This window comes from Grampus griseus (assembly GCF_964374135.1).
Source record: "Grampus griseus genome assembly, chromosome: 13".
Taxonomy (NCBI): domain Eukaryota; kingdom Metazoa; phylum Chordata; class Mammalia; order Artiodactyla; family Delphinidae; genus Grampus; species Grampus griseus.
Window position 1 is genome coordinate 57,434,257 of NC_139007.1, and position 20,068 is coordinate 57,454,324.

Consider the following 20,068-nt stretch of genomic DNA (forward strand, 5'->3'; position numbering starts at 1 on the left):
TCCTGCTATAAATCAATTTAGAGAATTTTTTTAATTTAAAGAAAATATCATTTACAAAACAAAAATGAAGTGAAAAATAAAGTAAAAATCAATTCCATAAATAACCCATCATCAAAGAATAACAGGTTCACTTTTTTATAAACATTTACTGGTATGTCAACAAATGTTTTATATGGTGATCTAGTACGCAAACATTTTAATATAAACTTCATGTAATAGTTCTGAGATAAGATTTTTTAACCATAGGATCTCTAGATGCCAAATATTCTCCACACTTTAAAAACAACCAAAAAAGAGGGCTTCCCTGGTGGTGCAGTGATTAAGAGTCTGCCTGCCAATGCAGGGGACACGGGTTTTAGCCCTGGTCCAGGAAGATCCCACAAGCCGCGGAGCAACTAAGCCCGTATGCCACAACTACTGAGCCTGCGCTCTAGAGCCCATGCGCCACAACTACTGAGCCCATGCGCCACAACTACTGAAGCCCGCATGCTTAGAACGCATGCTCCGCAACAAGAAAAGCCACTACAATGAGAAGCCCGTGCACCGCAATGAAGAGTAGCCCCTGCCCGCCGCAACTAGAGAAAAGCCCGCACTCAGCAACAAAGACCCAACACAGCCAAAAATAAAATATATATTTTTTAAAAAAAGCAATTTAGGATTTTTATACTGTTGGGGGAAGAGGAGTAATGATCAAATGATCACTATAACTATTCAAGAAATGATGGGCTTCCCTGGTGGCACAGTGATTGAAAGTCCGCCTGCCGATGCAGGGGACACTGGTTCGTGCCCCGGTCCGGGAAGATCCCACAGGGCAGGTATTATTTTCGTAAAGGGATCAAAATAATTCCAATAGTCTGAATTCAGAGTTATACTCAAAGTTCATGGTATTTCCAAATAAAAACATAAAAACTGTGTGTGTGTGTTATTTCATTTCACACATATTTGAAGGCCTCACAGTTGCTTTCATTTAGGGAGTTGAAGAAAAATTTCTTGAATCCCATTCTCTTGCTCAATGGATCATTTTGTTCTTTTCTCACCATAGACACGCTAACTTTTCTCCTACTCAGAAGTCAATGAAGAGTTATTGAATAGCTACTGTGAAAACACAGAACTCTTGCTGGATTTTGGCTCAATACATCATTCTTCTACTAATAACACAAACCCGCCAAATTTAATAAACAGATTTAAGTTCCCTCTATACATTTAAAACATCATAAAAAAGATACAGAACTTTCCTGAGTATTAAGAGACATGCCATTTCTTGGCCAGTAGCACCAGGGTGGCTGGATGCATATGTACTTCTTCAAGGTAATTACTAACCCATAATTAAGCAAAGTGATCACAGGATTATCATATCACTTCTTAATGGATCTTTATTTATTTGTTTCCTAGGTATTAACACCAGCACATGCTTACCTGGATACGACAACAGGGATAAGTTTCTGATAGAACACATATTTCAGGTTCTATTTCCAATTCTAAAGTTGATAAAGTTGTACTGATAATGCTAAACTTTTTATTTAGTTATGTAGTATCATTTTTACCTAGCTATATAAACAGTCTATCTAGCTATGGATTGTTTATATATTAATACAGGCAAGCCTAAGATATATAGCCTTATATATCTATATAGTCTTATTTGCGTACATTTGAGAAAATAAAGATTTTTAGGCAACTTTTACACAGAAACTGATAGGCTGTCAGCTGTCAAACGTAACTCAAAAAAGATTAATGTTTACCTCTGTTAACTGAATGACAATAAATCACTGCAGAGGTTGGGCTAAGACAGAACAAACAGTTCTTTCATCCATTGTAACACAAGCAGAAAGGAAGAGGTAAAATGCAACAGCTAAAACTTCGTTTCCTCAGCCTACTTTCATGATCAGGACGGTACAGGATTCCATTTAGGGAACTAGTTCTAATAGTTTGAAAATGCCAAATCCTGTGTTACTGTTATTCCTCTTGCCAAACCACAAGGGCAAAAGTCCTGAAATAACTCTAAAAAAAAAACTTCACAAATAATCAAAACGTAAGACCGTGATTCATAATCAGCAAGAAAGAGTCTTGCCTTCCAAAAGTTAGGATGGCTCCATGACTCTGAAGTGAGAAGCACAGAAACATAATGCAACAAAAGCCAAAGCAAAACTATAGGAAACAAATTCAATGGAACATCAATCATGTTTCACAGGTTATCCTGTTACGTCCATGGTTTGGGTCACTTGGCAAGTAGGGTTTCAGAGAAAGTGAAAGAACCAAGCATCCATACCTTTTTGGATTCATGCACTTTGCAGAGTTTTAACAACCGCAGAAGGGACTAGAAAAAGTTCCGAAGCTTTCTGGTACAGTTTCTTCCATAATATAAGCATAATGTATCTCTGTCTAATTACTCCTTTTCACTACTTTCCCCCTTTTCTATTATGAAGCAAACATGAATGGATGAAACACCAAGATAATAAATGCAGGGCAGAGGGGTGAGGGAGGGAGGGAAGGATGGAAAGCCAGGGATAACAGTTAAAAGATAGGGTGACCAACCACCCCAGTTAGCACTAAAAGTCCCACATCCTCACAGACCTGGGCAAATCAGGAAGGTCACTCTAATCAAAGATATTTTAAAAATGAAAAGAAAGATGAGTCTACAAGGAGAGGAAATAGGAAAAATAAGGTATACACTCAGTAAAAAAGAAAAAAAAAAAAAGGAGAGTAGAGAAGGAAAGAAATGATAGGAAAACTCCCAAAATTATTAATAATCTGAGAGAGAAAGAAAGAGAAATAAAGAAAATGTGGAGAATTAAAAATGAGATGGAAGGTAGACAGAAAGGAACCGAAGGGAAAAGCATAGATGTGTTCCAGTGTTTTAACGTTGGGAATAAATAAGCTGGGAATAATAAATAAGTAGGGAAATGAAACCAACAGCGCAGAGAGCATCCTGCTCCCTGGACAGCTTCTCCCTGGCCAGCTCTGGGGCCCACCGTCCAAAGGGCTGGTGAGAATTTTGTTCTCTTGTCTGAACAGTCCAGCTGTTTGTGGCTCCCTCCCTTTTCTGCTTAAGTCATTCACAGACCCTGCAGTAATTTAAGTAGCCAGATCCCCTATCAGAGGTTGTTCTGAGGTGATAATGATTCGTGATGCAGATATCACAAAACCAGCCACAGGAGGGAACTGAAGCTGGTTAGATAGAGTGGGACACATAAGTCACTTAGGGAGACAACAGTAAGAACAAATGGGGAAATGGAAGAAAGGGACAAACAGAACTAAGAACAAACCCAGACTCAGAGCACAAAAAGTGGCCAAAGGAGGAGAGAAGGCAAACACCTCAGAGGACTCCAAGGATCATTTTGCAATCCCTTCACTCCTCAAACCCTCACTCCAGGACATCCAGCAGCAGTGCGTCCATATGCCTCTGGAGCCAGAGGCATGCTTACTAATTAAACTAACTGGACACACAGCCAAAATCAAGTAGACAAAGCAAGAGTAATAGGGCTCTCTTGGGTACATTTCATATAAAAAGGGAAAGTTACAGAAAAGCAGCTTCTCATACTTTCCCCCAGAGACAAAGATCAGGTGTTGCTTCACAGTGGTAGACACTGTGAGGGACTATTTAAGAAGCGTCGTCTACAACCTCTTGACCAGGAGTCCCTAAGCCATGACCAAAATAAACAGTCATGATTCTACAGAAATATTGTTGAGTCTCAACCTCCTATATGATATGAATGCAAAACAGAGCTGATGATTCCATCACTATCTTATTCTAGTTTACATTCCGGTGAATTTTAGTAAAGATAGAAAAACACAGATGTAAAGATTAACTTGATAACTTCAAAGTATGATGATTTAATACTCACTTCGCAGCTGTCTCTTCATTTCTTTTGCGGGATCTAGCCAGTTCTGCAGGGGGTGAAAAAAAAGGTTAATTAACCCATAAGAAGTAGTCCAGAGTCCAAAATGGAACAGTTTACAGTTCACATACTTATTTAAGTATAAACATTTTAACAAAGTCCTACGCAAAGAGCTACTAGCATTCCACTGGGCTCAGTACTGATTTGTTTTTGAATGCGTGTTTGTGTGTGTTATAAATAAAATATTAAAACACTTTAAGGTGGGTCTCTTGGGCCTCATTTTCCTGGATGTGAAATCAAACATCTACCCAAATGACGAGACGTAATACATCTACGTCTAGTCTTTATTCTATAGTAGTACTGCCAGCAAAGAGCCCCTGTGGACACTGAAATGAGAGCTCAGTCAAGGACAATCATTGGCTCTTATTCATGGATAAAATGTGAATTGGAAACTATTGGTTAAAAGTACACATACCCCAATCAAACACAATTATCTCAACTCCTAAAGCCAATTCCTCCTTAAACTCTGTTTCTGCCTGCAACTGTCCAACGCCATGGAGAAGTACTGTCAGATTGCAGCCAGTATTTTCCTTCCTGGAAGATCTAAACATCCTTTTAAAACTTCATTCCAAGTTGAAAGTCAATCATAAGGAACTCCCTTTCACTTTTCCTTTATTTCCACCCTTTGAGAAAGTTAAAAAAGATTCTAGGAAACCACTACAATATCTTAAAGCAAAAAAGATCAAATTTGAACTACTAGGGCTTCCCCTGGTGGCGCAGTGGTTGAGTCTGCCTGCTGATGCAGGGGACACGGGTTCGTGCCCCGGTCCGGGAAGATCCCACATGTCGCGGAGCGGCTGGGCCCGTGAGCCATGGCTGCTGAGCCTGCGCGTCCAGAGCCTGTGCTCCACAATGGGAGAGGCCACAACAGTGAGAGGCCCGCGTACCACAAAAAAAAAAAAAAAAAAATTTGAACTACTAGGTTCAAACCCTCTAAGGACATTAAATATTTGTTTTTTAAAGCTACAGGCAAAAGATGTATCCAATAAAAAAAATCTGCATATGTGTGTGTGTTTTATGTATATGCTATATATATGTTTATTTTTTTATACTTCTACCTTATCCTCAAGTCATTATTAAAGTTCACTTTATCTTCACCAATAGAACAATTACATTTTTGAGATATATTAAACTGACTCAAATAACTGGCTTCAGAATAAGTTTCACTCATTCTAAAAGCATCCCAAATCATGTATTGTAACATCTGTGTTTAAACAGAATTTTATTCAGATACATAAAGCAAACAATTAAAATGTTTACTGCTACATAGAAAATTATAACCTACTATCTTAACAATATGTTGAATGGGTACAACAGAACATTAACTTACACACTATTAAGAAACAGTAACAACAGGATGCTTTGAAAGCAAAGCTGCACAGACCCCCACGGGTCTTACTATACCATTCAGGGCTTATACTGAGGGCAGCAAGGATCCAAGGTGTGCATGGCTCTGTTCTAACACTGGTTATATTCAACCCTCTCAACAAAGAGTTACCAGAGCTTGGTCTAAGTTTCATAGCACTGGTGGCCCAGCTGCATGGCCCACTGATGTGAAGGGCCAATGGGACCCTCTCACGGTACCTCCAGTGCTGTGTCAAGGAGCAGCTCTAATTCTCCCCCGAGAAGAGAGCCTGGCATTCAGCTTCCCGGCCCTGCAGCAGCTGTCCATGCAACAGCTGGCTCCCAAATGGCGGGCTATCATGAGGCACAAGAATGAGAAAAACACATCATTCAGCCTCTGGCCCAGACAGGGGAGTGGCTGGGGGAGAGGGACGGAGAGTCAAAAGTGTTTTGGTATTTCGTCCAAGGATGTAACAACCACAGTAAGAAAAACTGAATCAGACACAACTCATGCCAAACTGAAAAGGAAAAATATCCCTCAGAACATAAGCACAGAAGAAAGAAGAGAGGGGAGGAGAAACTACTGGTCTTATTAAAGGCCTAGACACACCCCTTCCAAATCCCCAGTTTCACTGTGTGACAATTGGTACAGAGGTCTCTCACAGAACAGCAAAAAAAAAAAAAAAAAAAAAGACCTCTCTGTTCTCCGAGTAAGAGGGTGGAAGCAGCAGCATCTTCTGTAACCCCAAGAAGTAACCCTGTGTCCCAGCCACCCGGCACTGTCCATTCTCACATGAAGCACCAAAGCCTCATACAAGTCACCTGACAGTTTCTGCACAGCATGCAGAGAGTCAATCTGGCTCTGCAGACCCAGGAGTATGAGTAATAAGTTTCTGTGCACCAGCCAACCACATTCAGACTCGCTGTCATTCTCGGGCCACTTTCCACGACATTGCCAGGCACAATATCAAGACCAAAGCGGCTTATTCTCTTTATTTCAGAGCCCATCCAAAAACTGAGCGGGCAGAGTTTACCTGATATGATCAAACAGCGGCAGCAGAGAGGATTTGTTGCATCCACTGACCTGGTTTGCCCTTTGGTACCCATCTGCTAACCACACCCACTTCCACACTGTGAACTCCATTCCCACCCAGGAGTAAGGAGGTCTTTGCAAGGCCAGGATAGACCATTATTCCCTGCGTCCTTCACAGGACTTGGCAGTTCTAGGCAACCAGTGTAAGTACTAAATTAATACCTGTTGGCTGGTGGCCCACTGCTTGTCTCCTCCCTTCCCATGCTATGATCAATTTAAAAGACCCCAGGTTATAGTATTTGTCTTAGGTTTATTTTTATTTGAATAATTAGCTCCAATGAGCACTCAGATCATGAGTGGGATACAATTTTATTGCCTAGGGTCATAAATTCCTAAGTAAAAAAACCAAAAATGCCTTAACATGACTTTTAAAAGAAATATCAGTCTATTATCTGCATTATCAATTATAAGTAAATAGTAGACATAAAACTTTTTAACAGATAAATAATAAAAATGAATTTCTTGGTTCTGACACTTGAGCAGTGCTGGGTGGATCAAGCAGACACAAAAAGATGGAAAAAGCCATCAGAGAATGACGTAAGTGCACACACTCACACACACCATGACAGCTTAGAGCGCACCATTCCCATTTTTTAAAGATTTGGCTGCCACATACATAGACTTTGGAATCAGAACTACATGGAGTCAAATTCTGGCTTTCCACCGACTCTGTGACCTTGGGCTCATTCCCTGTCTTCTTTAAGCCTCGGTTTCCTCACCCTCAAGATGAAGATCATATCATCTACCCCATGGGGTTGTTCTCTTCAAACATTCATTCAAACGCTTCCTGAGGAGTAAGTACACATGCAATGGACTTTATCTAGTGCCTTAATGGTAGATGTTTTTTGGTAATGATAAAATTAAATTGTTCTATCACCTTTCAGTATATATCCCTTCTTCACATAATTTTTTATTTCCAAAGGAGATACATTATATATATTAAGGAAGTTACTATTTATGTGACTACTTCTACCCACAAAAAGTTAATAAATCAGACTCTGGATTCAAAAACTACACTCACGGTAGTCATGGGCCAGATGAGATTAAAAATCAGACCCCTTTCTCCTTAAAGAATCCTATCACAGGCTTCCAACAAAAGTAAATTAAAATTAAAATGTGGTCCTAGAATGTCAGTGTTATTAAATCACCTTAGAACATGAAATCAAGAGTCTGTGAATCAGTTGGGGGGAAAAAATGTCACCTCTTTATCTTCATTAACCTTTAGCTGAAATTTAGCATTACTATTAATTATGAATGTAGGGGGAAAAACAAAAAAAACCTGGCTAGTATCAGCAGTGCCTTTAGCTTCATCACTCACAGGAATCAAAACTATTTCCACAGCACATGAGAGTAGCTGCAGATCTTAAAATATCATTTATACTAATCGATATTTTTGAAATCACAGTAGGGAGTAGCTATTGATGATGAATTTATCCCAATTTTTTAAATTAATATGTTGAGAATGTTATTTATTGGCTTCCTTTATAGGCCTGTTTTTTTATAATCATACATTTCAAACACTGTTCTGAGAAGCAGCCCACAGAATTCACTAGACTGTCAAAGGAATCTAGGCACAAAGAAAAAGTTAAAACCAAAAACCTGCCTTGGAAGGTTAGAGAAAAAATTTTTAACTAAGCAGCAAATAGCTATACACATTTTTTTTTTCCCACACTTAAGCCTTTCTGTCAGTTAATTAGAGAAGCTCCTTAATTCTGCTCTCTTACCCACTGTAAACCCGAGAGCGGAACAGTCCTGGTTAACACCAAGTCTTCTGGCATTTCCCTATAATATTTTCAATACTGGTCCTCAGAAAGTGTTAAATAAAGGTGATTCTCAATTATCTTCCAACAACAGAAACATCTAGAAAAATACAAAAGTTTGATTATGAATCACTGTATTTATATTCATAGGATGTTGGTGTTAGAAAAAACCTCAGAGACTATGGTCCAAATGTCCAGGCTGACTGCAAAGAGCCTCACTCCCACGTAAGAGGCTATGAGTACCAGAACATTCCTGCCACCCGTGAGGACCTGGAATTCCTCACTGCTAACAACCTTCTGAGTGGTGACAACGCCGCTGGGCCCGGCACCACCATTTGAGTAGTAGAACCAGAGATTTTTTTTGTGTGCAGAAATTCCTGTCTTTAATGGAAGTCAAATGTAGAGAGACGTTTTTCAAGTCCTTCAACTGGCTTGTCAGGAAGACCTCCAGTCTTCACTGGTTAAATATTCTAATTGTTGACGGCCTCCTGCAGAAAGCCTGAGCAGGTGACTGCTTCCTCCCCATCACACTGAACAGCTGTATCAAATAATGTCAGGACCCACAGTCTTTACTCCACAGAAGTGCTAACCACTTTCACCTGGCAGACGTGAGCGCTCAGGCCCATCCACAAGCAGCATCTCATCAGCAGTCTGAACATGCAGCCAGCTGCCTGTCTTGGGCCACTGACCACACTGGATTTAGAAAACAACTCAAGATACAGTCACAAAATCTATCTTTTAATTCCCTCCCTCCCCAAAATATCTATCTCACCTAATTCTCCTTCAGGGTAGATGCTAAGACCCCAGAGTTAGAAGTTTTTAAAATGCCTAGCCCTGCCTTCAAAATTGGTGCTTGTCAATTTTGCCAGGTGAGAGAAATTAAACTTAATCCAACACACACCCTATTACCAAATGTTAAAAGTAAAGAATAATTTTGTCTAAAATCTGCATTTTCCTTTAAGAATTTATAGCACTGGGGCTTCCCTTGTGGCGCAGTGGTTGAGAGTCCGCCTGCCGATGCAGGGGACGTGGGTTTGTGCCCCGGTCCGGGAGGATCCCACGTGCCGCGAGCGGCTGGGCCTGTGAGCCATGGCCGCTGAGCCTGCGCTTCCGGAGCCTGTGCTCCACAATGGGAGAGGCCACAACAGTGAGAGGCCAGTGTACCGCAAAAAAAAAAAAAAAAAAGAATTTATAGCACTGAAGCAGATCCCCTTTATTATACCTCTGTCTAAATTAAGTCTAAGAACACTGCCATCACGTTGGTGTTAGCAGAAACCTTACAGGCCCTCTGTTACATTGAAACATTCACTATGCATCTGGGAGAACATGATTCCAACACCTGTCTGCGGTATTATAAGGTGTAACTGGATTGGATATAGAATTTTATTAAAGAATAGTTTATATGTGACAAACAGTTTAATACGAGAGTTTTTAATTCTAGTTTCTGGGGGAGGAAATGGTCAGAGAAATGCGTTAACCAGTTTTCATAAAGTTAGCTGTGGATATCAACTACACTTCAAACAAGCTCCCCTTTCAATATGACTTGAAGCAAAATGACATTAAAATCCCTGGGCCAGATGCCAAACTCTTGTTAACATCAAAAATTCAAGACAATATTTTCCCTTTAAAGATAGTCCAAAATCCTTAATGATGGTTCCATTTAGACATGAATACAAGAACTACATGGACTGGGAATTCTGTGTATAAAAGAAAAACAGGTTGCTTGATGTCACATATTTCTAACAAAATTTTCCATAGTAAAGTTTACATGAGTTCTCTACAGACATTAAAAAGTTCTAACACTAATAATGATAGATGTTCATACTCAAGAGTAAAGTGGAAGGCTTCCAAGCATGAGAGACACACAGCACTACACTAAAATAAGATGAGATATTCCTTTCCATGGAAAATTTTCATACAAATAACCATGGCTTTACATTATAATATCTTGAAATGATCAGTGACTGAAAACATCCATAAATACAGATAATATTCAGCATTTTAAAAAGCAGTTTAAATTCCTATTTCCTATAGTATCCTATTGTTGAAATTGCATGAGCTGAGTTGGTGCAATAGTAATAATTTTCTATGGAAAAAAAGGACACGATACAAATCTATATTTGAAAAATAAGAGTTCTTTAGCCCAGACATCTTGAGGACTGGATTTTGTCTACATAAGCAAGAAGGAATAAAACAAAATATATACAACACAAAAGTTACAAAGGCAAATCAGATTATATATGAATGATTAAATATATTGCCAATCACACGTGAGCACTGATTTCCTGAAAAGTGAGTATTTCAGAAAGGACACCCTGCTGTTTATTCTCCCACTGTTCTATAGTTAAAGCCTAGATAACAAAGTGTGTGCCTAATTTTCTGAGCATTTTCATCTCGAATTTTGTAAGAGAAACTACAGAGTAAAATAAGGAATTATGAGTTCCCTGTTTAGTATTAGCTTTTTTGTCAATGAGAACCTTATGGAGAACCCCTCCAAACTTAACCTTATCTTAATAGTCTCTGCCCTAATGACCTTAGCCTCTCCTTGACCTCAGCCATCCCTTTTCAGAGCTGAACACTCAGTCATGTCACCACACAGAGTTCTCCACCTCATTAGATGTCACTGTTCCATTCTCAGATGCAATCATTTCCTCTTTTAAGTCTTCTAGCCAGTTATTCTCACTGTACCTGCCTGTCGACTTCTTTGGACTTTCATCCCTTGGTCCCAGCCATTTTCACCCAGCCTATCAGCCCATTTCAGCTTCAGTTATGTTCCTGTGATCCTATGAATAATCAGCTTGACAACCTGTGCATCAGGATCTCCAGTTTTCTCAATCTTTTGCCCTCTTAACCATAACCACCGTGAACATAACCAACTCCCCTTTAATACCCCACTTCTCCACTGTTATACCCAGGGTGCAGAGAGCAATTAGAGAAGCACACAACAATGTATTCTGCTGCCACCACAGTTCTATGATCTCCAGTCTCAGCCGGATGGTCAACAGCAATCCACATCTCTCCTAAATCATGGGCTCGTCTACTTTCACTACCACAACCTCAACTGAGGCTACTTTTGTGCTTTGGGTGAGCAGATCTGCTCATATTCCCTCTCTCAGACCTTTTTAAAGGCAAGACTGGTTGTCTTACATCACTGTGTCAGCCTATCAGTGACTAATCATTTTCCTTAGGATAAAGGAGATCTCCCAAGCCTTGAAATATAGACATATAGCCTAGATAGCCCTGCATAATCTGACCCCTTATCAACACCCAGTCTCCCCCCATTAACCACAACAGATGTCTTTCCATTTAGCAAGCGGTCAGCTATTCCTGCCCAGGGCCCTGTGTGTGTGCTTCCCATGTCCCTTCGCCCAAAGCCCACTCACGCTTCAGATCTCTCTTTAAGCATCATTTCTCTCCTAAGAAGTCTTCCCCGTTAATAACCTGAATCTTTCCTGTAGAACAGTAATCAAAGTTTAGTAACTGTGTAATTCAGGTTTTTTTACTCCGTCTTCTCAACTAGGACTAAGTGGGGACATCCATGAAGGCAGGGTCTGTGTCTTAATTATTTACTGCTAGAGTTGCAGAAGTACACTGGTTTGCACACAGGTAGTATTTTTTTTAATTGTGGTAAAAAACACGTAACATAAAAATTTACCCTCTTAACCAACTGTTTGTGTACAGTTCAGTAGCGCTAACTATATCACATTGTTATGCAACAGATTCTAGAACTTCTTCATCTTGCAAAACAAACTATACCTATTGAACAACAACTTCCCATTTTCTCCTCCTCCCACTCCCAGGCAACCACAATTTTACTTTGTTTCCATGGGTTTGACTAAGGATACCTCAGATAAAGGACTCATACAGTACTTGTCTTTTTGTGACTAACTTCACTCAATATAATATCCTCTAGGTTCATCCATGTTATAGGATGAACAAGATTTCCTTCTTTTGCGGGCCTCTCACTGTTGTGGCCTCTTCCGTTGCGGAGCACAGGCTCTGGACACGCAGGCTCAGCGGCCATGGCTCACGGGCCCAGCCGCTCCGCGGCATGTGGGATCTTCCCGGACTGGGGCACGAACCCGTGTCCCCTGCATCAGCAGGCAGACTCTCAACCACTGCGCCACCAGGGAAGCCCAAGATTTCCTTCTTTAAGGCTCAATAACATTCCATTCACCACACCTTGTATATGCCACATTTCGTTTATCCAATTCATCCATCAAGAAACATTTGGGTTGCTTCTATCTCTTGGCTATTGTAATACTGCAATGAACACAGGTGTGCAAATGTCTCTTCAAGATCCTGCTTTCAATTCTTTTGGATATATACCCAGAAGTAAGATTGCTAGATCATTTGGTAATTCTATTTATAATTTTTTGAGTAACCTCTATACTGTTTTCCTAATAGCTGCACCATACTACTTCCCATCACCAGTGCATAGGGATTCCAATTTTTTCACATCCTCGGCAACATTTGTTATTTTCTGGGGTTTTTGTTTTGTTCTTTTATAGTGGCCATCTTAATGGGTGTGAGATGGCACACGGGTGGTATTTTAAAAATATTTGATAATGTCTAGATATACAGATGTTACACAGATAAAAGGTAAGGCCTCTACCCTCAAGAAGTTCCTAGAGCAATGGAGAGAAAGACTGATAAACAAATAAGGTTTGTGCTAAATGTCTACATGACTGAACTGTCAACTCAATCCTTGAGTTGGGGGCAGGAGGGATGGTGATGGAAAACAGTCAAGGAAAATCTCACAGGGTAGGATACCTAAGTTGGATCTTAAGGAAGAGTAGACATTCAGATACCAAAAAAATGAGAAGGATATTGCAAATGTAAGGGATAGTATGTTCAAGCAGGTATAGTACGGACTGGCAAAGCTCCCCTTAGGAGAGAAATTTGGAGTGTGTTCAATACGGACTGTATGTGAGAGGTTACTGAGAAATGGAGGTAAAGAAGTAGACACAAGTCACATGACCAGGACTGTAATTCACACTAAGAGGGTTAGACTGTATCCATTAAATGGTTTAAAGCCAATGAGTGCCAAGATGGGATATGCCTTCTCTAGAGTTCAATCTAGCAGCAAGGTGAAGAATGATCACAGAGGCCTGAGACTGGACAGTTAGACCAGTTAGGAGTCTAATAAAATACTCAAAGCAAGAGATGACAGGAGCCTAAACCAAAGCAAGAACTGTGCACAAAGAGAACCAGAAGAGGGATGTTAGCAGGTAGAAAAGACAGAACTTGTATAAAAAGTAGAAGGAACCTCTCCTCACTCTTCAGGGAACAAATGAAGTTTAAGAGGAAGATGAGGCGTTTGCTTTAAGACAACTGAGTGTAGTGTCCAGTAGGCAGTGAAGTATATGAGTCTGAGATTCAGGTGAAAGATACGTATTAGACATATAAGAGTCAGCAAAATAAAAAATAGTGAATCCTTCTATCTAAGCACCGCTTTCTCACGCAAATCTACTGTTCCAGAAATACCGTATGTCTTAATATAGCATATCCTATTTCTACTAACAGAACATGTTATTCTACATATTCTACAACATATTAGATGGTCTTCCTTTTTTAAAAAGATTAAATGCTCCTGTGAATGTACCAAAATGTAATCGCAGAAAAAGTGGGTAATGACAGCCAAATTTCCATCACTTTCTCTTTTGCAGCTCTGAGGGCCAACAGAAGGGCACATGGTTGCAAACATTATCAAGACTACCTTGTAATTTAAAGTCTAAAAAGAGCACCCAGTTTATTTATTCGAATGTCTACTATGTTATTACTTCTAAGAAAAGTGCTCTAAACAGAGCTCTGATGAGAACGCTCACACACTATTCAGCAGGCCCGCATGCAATTTAATGGTCTTTAGTTCAATTGTAGAATTAAACCACCAATTAGGTATCAAAGGTTTCAAACTAAGTAAGTTGAGAAAATTTAATTTATATATAATTATCACTCTTAGTACCCTACATTTCATTACCAGGATGTATAAATACAAATAATGATGGCATGCTGGCAAATAAAATTTACAGCCTATATCCATCTACCAACTGACTGTGATGTGAATGTTAGGCGCTGGAAAGTGCACTGTGACCAAGTGCCCTGTGCATCCTCAGACAGAACGATCACAGTGCGTCTGCCCACAGCCACCATCTAACAGACTTAAAAGGGCTTCACTTTAGGGTGCAACCCTCCTTCCACCATGTGAGGACACCATGAGAAGGCCCTGTCCACGAGCTGGGAAGGGGGCCCTCACCAGACACTGAATTGGCTGGCACCTTGATTTTGACCGTCCGAGGCTCCCCAGCTATGAGAAACACATGTGTGCTGTTTATAAGCCACTCAGTCTATGGTACTTTATTACAAAAGCCCAAACTGACTAAGACACAAGGCGAGAGGTTAAAGTCTGGTTAATTGCCAGAACTGGTAAATATTTCTCTCTTTAATATGTTTATGAAACGGAGAAGCCCTGAAGGTCCCTGGAATTAGCATCAAGCATTAGAGCACTCTGATGATCCTGCTTAGTAGTAACTTGGGAAATTCCTGGAGCAGAAACAATCTCAACACGCTCCCGGTGCCAGGCAGATCTCCACAGGGTCCTGGCTGGTCAACTCTACCACCTGAGTCAGGCGGGGCCCTGCCTTTCTTTTGGCCCCCAATAACCTACACCACAGGGCAAGGAACACCTTCACCCCACACAACCACTAATCTGTTCAGCAAGGCAAACACTCTCTCCAGACAAGTACAAATGGGTTTCCCGTGACATTTCTTCCAATATGCCTCCTTCCCTGCTTTTCAGACAAGCTTAATTCCTAGCATACAGGGGAATTCAAGAGCTAAAAATTCAACATAAAAATTTTAAAACCGGTTCTTTCAGTTTCTAACAATTAACGTAGTATAAGATATTCCATTCTGTCTGCTTACGATATAAGTAGAAAAGCATACAAACACACAATAGCAAAAAGTTATACATGAAAACACAAGTTTTCAATCTTTCCAAATTTCTCCCATGAACATAAGATATGTCATAGTAAAAACATAAAGTAAGTTATTTGAAAGCTAAATTTTACACAGGTTACCCACAGTATTTTTCTAAGATGATATAAACAAACTTGAAATAACTCCACTTACTTTCTGCTCAGGGTTCTCCTGAAACACAAGTCCAAAGTAGTCCTTCTCCAAGAGATTGAGATGTTCACACACTCTGTCAAATAACACTTGTCCCTTAGCACGTTTCTGAGGAAAAAGAACAATATCTTTACTTTTCAAGCACTAATGAGTCTGTGAGTACTATAAACCAAGGGCATCATATCAGATAACATTATTTAGCATAAATTAATATGAAATATTTATATTCCAATCCTCTTTTATAACAATACCGAAGTGATTCATAACTTTTTCACTTTAGACTCCCCCAACACACACATAAAGCATAAATTCTAAAACAGAAGCACGATCAGCCTCTATGCTTTACTGTTACTCCATGTCAATATTTCAAAAACTAAAAAAAGTAAAATGCTAAGAGTTCACTTATTCGTTTTCAAATAGTTCAAAAATATGTCCAAGCTGCCTCCCTCAGTTCCTCAAGATGGCTCATGTCACGTCTACAAGGTATACTCTCCCCAGGAAAATCATTTAGCTCCATTCCTCAATGTATCCTAACACGATTCATCCCATCAGCACTTAGGTTTGATTTTTTTTTTTTTGCGGTACGCGGGCCTCTCACTGTTGTGTCCTCTCCCGTTGCGGAGCACAGGCTCCGGACGCGCAGGCTCAGCGGCCATGGCTCACGGGCCCAGCCGCTCCGCGGCATGTGGGATCTTCCCGGACCGGGGCACGAACCCGTGTCCCCTGCATCGGCAGGCGGACTCTCAACCACTGCGCCACCAGGGAAGCCCCTAGGTTTGATTTTTGTTCCAAGATATTTGTAGAGTAGAAATTATGTTTTTCAATACAAGCTACACTCTTTCTCAAGAATGATTCACTCTTTAGAACAAATCTTAAAAATATAAGGGAAAGTGACTGAGACAATAAATCAGTTGTCTCTAAGGATTTAACCTATTTTTGCCTTGCTTTGCTGTGTTTTATTTTTTTTTTAATTGAAGCAGCTGCTATCAACAGAGATACAAAAGCCTGTGACAGCCATAGAAGAAAAGCTCATTATTTAATCAATGGCAAAACATAAAGTGGTGACTCCAACTGAGATGCGTGGCCCTGGGAACCCCCAACTGCAACGTCAGGTTAGACACACGCCTTCCTGCCCTGCGTGGATATAAGCAACCCCTGGACTGAGAGTGAGAAAGGAACAAGCCAGCAGACTTGTTCATCTTCAAGACGAATGCCCTCACACTATCAAAATGTCTACTAGTTAGTTCATCCAGTGTGTGAAAATGAATGTTTCCCACACAAACATCTTTAAAAATGGAACAAGATATAAAAGACATTTCATTTTCAAATCAGGACAACTCTGATAAGGGGTTTCAAAAGATAAAGTCTTCACAGAAACTCAATTCAAGAGTGTGTTTCTCTCCTCTAATCTTGTCTACCTCCTCTTGTTAAACCACAGGTAAGAAATCCATGCCTGAAGGACCTGTGAGGGAGAATCTGCAACTTTTATTATCAAACATTTTATATAGTAACTTTTTTTTATTAAAAGGTAGAATTACATTAAATAGTAGAGGGAAAAGGGAGAATGCCACACAGATTACATTATTTCAACATTTCAAGAAACGTGCTATCCACACCACTACAGATTCATGACTAAGTACATGTAAAACAGATATGTGTTCATGTGTCCACATATTTAAGTACGTGCAAATAATACTGTAGTAAATAAGAGTACTGGGCTCCGGATTCCAAATACCAATGTTTTAAATACCTTTCCATTATTTATAATCTATGTGACCAGGGGCAAGACACTTAACTTCTATTTGCCTTAATTTGTACATCTGTGAAATGGGGATAACAGAATATACCACACAGGATGTGGTAAGTACTCAATGAGTTATAATACATAATGAGAGCTTAGAACAGTGTGTGGCACACAGTAAGGGTTTAACCAATATTGGCTCTTATTATTATAAGCTGGAGAGTTTTATAACGTGAAAAATGACTAACTCCACTTACCTGAAATTTTGTGTTGAACTTTTAAAATGAAAGGTTCTGAATTTCACTATCTGGTCTGCATGCAATGATTAATCTAAATAATTAAGAATGAGTTTGGAGGTATTTTAAATTAACTTTATGAGGAGAAGGTGACTCGTATCATGGTTGTTACTTTCTTAAATGTGCAGTAAAATCCATTATCTCTTCTTCATAAGAGCCTGGAGTAGATGTGAGGAGATTTGGTTGCAAACAACAGCAAAGAATGTTTCAAAGGTAATCAATAATCTACGACAGACTTCACTTTCTCTGACATTAATTTCAACAACATTGTTCACGCCTCACTCTCCAGTGAGTAGAATACCCAGCATAATAGGTGCTTGTTGAATCTCCTAAAAATACAATATTACAGTGTACTCTGTGTGACATACTTATTTCAAATGAGGTGACATTTACCTACTCAGCCTCATAGTGACTGACCATAGTTATAATTTCAGTGCCTACTTTGTAATTAGGAAGTGTCCTTATCTAAGACAACAAAGGGAGAAAACTATTACAGCTCTTGCCGCATCTATTTGTTCATCACACACTATGCATTTATAATGAGGTATAAATGAGTCACAGAAGATATTCTATCTACTATAAAGCAGAGATTTTCTTCTTATTTAGAAAGACACTAAGAACTCGATGGAAGCTTATATAAGAAGTTGGCCTTTAATCAGATATAGTTTCCAAACAAACTTATTACTTCTAGGAAACCTGACTAAACGACAACTACTTTCAAATAAGCTAACTACCGAAACTGATTCGCCGTAGAAATCATGGAGAAACAAGACAGCGTCGAAGGAGATTCATGCTATTTTGTTTGGTTGTAGTGCTGTTTGAAATTAGGGTAAAAAGGAGAGTCAAAACAACTTATGTCTACACATACATACCTCAGTTCAAAGAGAAAAACACATTCTGACATTGGCTTACAGTCGATTTTTATTAATAAATCATACTTTCTCACTGGTTTCCATTTCAAAAATAGAAATATGCTCTCATGGACAGCATTTCCCTAAAAGATGAAAACATCCGCAAAGCTCACCATCGCAATCTGGTGCTGGTACCGCTAGGCAGCAGAGGGAGGATGCGTCCACATGGGGCTGCAGTCAGACTCAGTCCCTCCCTCATTCGACGTTGTGTAAGCTGTTTACTATTACTGGACGAGTGTGACCATGGGCGAACCACTTAGTCTCCTTAACCGTAAGATGAGATTGCAGCTCTCTCACAGCTCACTGTGAGGGTCAAATTAACCCAGTAAGAGAGTGTATGTCAAAGTGCCACACCAAGGGCTTCCCTGGTGGAGCAGTGGTTGAGAGTCCGCCTGCCGATGCAGGGGACACGGGTTCGCGCCCCGGTCCGGGAGGATCCCACGTGCCGCGGAGCGGCTGGGCCTGTGAGCCATGGCCGCTGAGCCTGCGCGTCCAGAGCCTGTGCTCCGCAACGGGAGAGGCCACAACAGTTAGAGGTCCAAACACCGCAAAAAAAAAAAAAAGTGCCACACCAAGTGCCTCACTCAATCACAGCTGAATTCTCTTCCCAACTGACTTTCATTAGCCCACATCTAACACACACCAAAGTATCTTCTAGATGCTCAGACTGCCCCTCTATGATTCTCTCCTTCCCTTCTCCAGGAAATAGATATTTTAAATGCTTGATAAGATCTTAACTACACACACGTATTACTTAAGCTTCCATTCAGCATCTCCACCCTCAATGAACTCAGAGACTGGCTGGGAAGACAAAAAAGCAACAATACTATGAGGCGTGTACTGAAAGACGCACGTACAAAGTGCATGGAGGAACACCAAGCATGGAACAGTAACAGCATCTGAGAAATATCATAGCTTTGGGTGTACGCAACTTTTCTATAAGCCTAAATTTATTTTTAAATAAAAAGTTATCCAAAAAAAAAGAAATATCATAGCTTCACCAAGACTGTGGCATCTGAAATGAATCTTAAACAAGGAAATGATCTTTTAAGATAAAGTAATAGCATATTCAAAAGAACTTACTTTTCACTTTGGATGTTTATAAAGTCTGACAGAACCAGTTTCTATTCAAAAGATACTGGAGGTTACAGAACGATGAACTCTCAGATGACCACAAGGGCTTGCCAGGCTAAAAAGCTCCACATACACTAATTCTGTGTCTAATATATATCAGTTCCTATGTTAAGACATTGAGGAAAGAACCATAAATAAGACACATATGGTCTCAGGAAGTTTACATTAGAATGGTAGACACAGAAAATAAAAAGGAAATCTACCCCCCCCCACGAAAAAAAAGTCGTATGAATCTACCCCTCTAGACTGAACTAGGTACCTGGTCCAACTTGTCCAAAGAACACTGACCAGTGGCCTATGAGATATAAGAGCTCTACCCAACGACAATGTCTTACTCTGGGGATAAAGATTACCAGATACAACCACATCTTCCTTCAGGGAGTTTAAATACAAGATAGATACACACACACACACACACACACACACACACAGAGCCACAGCGTGTGTAAACACAGAGGCAGAGCCAGTGAGAAGGCAGTATGCAGAAGCCAAGGGTATCAGGGGGCAGACTTATATTTGCCAAAGTATGCTCTATTGTTCCCATTGGTCCCATGAGATGCTTCACATATATACCCAAATCCCTCAAAAAGGGAGTAGAGTGAGACAAGGAAAATTCTGCCTAATGTACACATCTACTGAGCATCAAAACTCCTATTTGCATATAAGATACCCCGAGAAGCTCTATGGTGGAAAAAAAAAAACAACTTGTTTATCATCATTCAACCTGTTTACCAAAATTATTTGGCTAAATAAACTACTATCTTT

At 40.0% G+C, this 20,068-nt stretch overlaps 1 protein-coding gene across 12 annotated transcripts in view; it reads right to left on the reverse strand.

Annotated features, from left to right (window-relative positions):
* EPB41L2 (erythrocyte membrane protein band 4.1 like 2) overlaps positions 1-20,068 on the reverse strand; it is a 214,776-nt gene that overhangs the window by 62,957 nt on the left and 131,751 nt on the right. For all 12 annotated transcript variants that reach the window (XM_082668532.1, XM_082668529.1, XM_082668528.1 and 9 more), the window contains 2 exons: positions 15,225-15,329; positions 3,843-3,885 (listed from right to left, as the gene is read on the reverse strand). In XM_082668532.1, the coding sequence (XP_082524658.1) occupies positions 3,843-3,885; positions 15,225-15,329 (148 nt within the window). The remainder of the gene's footprint in view (positions 1-3,842; positions 3,886-15,224; positions 15,330-20,068) is intronic.